This window comes from Condylura cristata, unplaced genomic scaffold (assembly GCF_000260355.1).
Source record: "Condylura cristata isolate star-nosed mole 26May11 unplaced genomic scaffold, ConCri1.0 scaffold00054, whole genome shotgun sequence".
NCBI lineage: Eukaryota > Metazoa > Chordata > Mammalia > Eulipotyphla > Talpidae > Condylura > Condylura cristata.
The window spans coordinates 1,195,564-1,196,884 of NW_004567155.1; the positions used below are offsets into that span (position 1 = coordinate 1,195,564).

General features: G+C 69.7%; 1 protein-coding gene across 1 annotated transcript in view; it reads right to left on the minus strand.

Moving 5' to 3' along the window:
• Positions 1-1,064: 1,064 nt before the first annotated feature.
• Positions 1,065-1,321, minus strand: part of LOC101623079 (keratin-associated protein 5-4-like) — an 18,901-nt gene continuing 18,644 nt past the window's right edge. The window contains exon 2 of the mRNA XM_012734334.1: positions 1,065-1,315. Coding sequence (XP_012589788.1) covers positions 1,065-1,315 — 251 coding nt within the window. The remainder of the gene's footprint in view (positions 1,316-1,321) is intronic.

The following is a 1,321-nucleotide window of genomic DNA, read 5'->3' on the forward strand; positions in this document are numbered from 1 at the left end:
TCTGTCCAGCCGCTGCTCCCTGGCGGCCAGGCTCGATGGAGGTGCAGCTGGTGATGGTTCGTGAGAGGGTCTCGGTGCAGGGCCACTGGGCAGGGCTGGCCCTGGCCGCCGTGAGGCGGACGCTGCCCCGCCCAGAGCCGGCTCGGCTGGCTCGGACTCAGGGCTCCCGGGTCTTTGAGGCTCCCTGACCCGGCCAGCCCCGGCCCGGCAGCACCGTGAACACACACTCGCGTGCCCGTCACACTGGCAGCAGCCGCTCAGGGCCCCAGAACGACCGCCGGCCACGGCCAGTGTTCCTGCTCTCAGCTAGTTGTCAAGATGCGCCTCGAAGGTCTCTGGAAGCCCCAGGGCACGGCAGCAGGGGCCGACTCACGCCCCCCCACGGCAGGGCGAGGCCTTCCGGCCACAGGGGAGGCGAGAGCGGTGCGGGGGCGCAGGAGGCCAGGGACAGGCCCGCGAGGGGCAGGAAAAGAACCACAGGAGAAGGCTCCGCTGAGGGAAAGCACGTTTATTTAGCGGTGAACAGGGAGGCTTGACTAGTTCCCTTGCCAACCAGGGCAGGCCACTTCCGGGGGCGAGCAGGGCGCGGACTGGCTAAGCTCCCCCAGCTCCCTGCGGGCCCTGCTGGCGCGGCAGGGGAGGCTCGGGAGGGAGAACGCGGAGGAGGCGAAGAGGAGCCTGACACGCCCAGCGACACCCCTCTACCCCGTGAGCTCTGTGCAGGGCGGGCGGGGGGGCGCGACAGCTTGTCCAGCCTCAGCGGGTGATTTAAGACGCAGCAAAACATGGCACCGGTGAGGCAGCACTGGGGTCTCCTTACCCCGGCTCAGCCAGCGGGGTGCCGACGGAGACCTCCCAGAACTGCGAGTGGGGCAGGCGCCCCAGCCGACCAGCGGCTGAGGTCAGGGGCAGGAAGGCAGCTCCGCCGGCCCCAGCCGGGAGGAGAACTCACCGGAACAGTGGGCCGGCGGGCGCAGGGAGGGGCCTTGAGGTGTGACCGGCGTGTGGCACTGACCCCAAACTCCATGCCTGGGAAAGTGGGCCCCGCCCGTCCCCACCTCGCCTCAGATCTTGCACTGGCAGCAGACGGGGGCACCGCAGCTACACTGGGCGCAGCTGGACTGGCAGCCGCTGGACTGGCAGCAGACGGGGACGCAGCAGCTGGACTGGCAGCAAGAAGGGACACAGCAGCTGGACTGGGCGCAGCTGGGCTTGCAGCTGCTGGACGGGCAACAGATGGGCATCTTGCACTGGCAGCAGACGGGGGCACCGCAGCTGCACTGGGCACAACTGGGCTTGCAGCCGCTGGACTGGCAGCAGA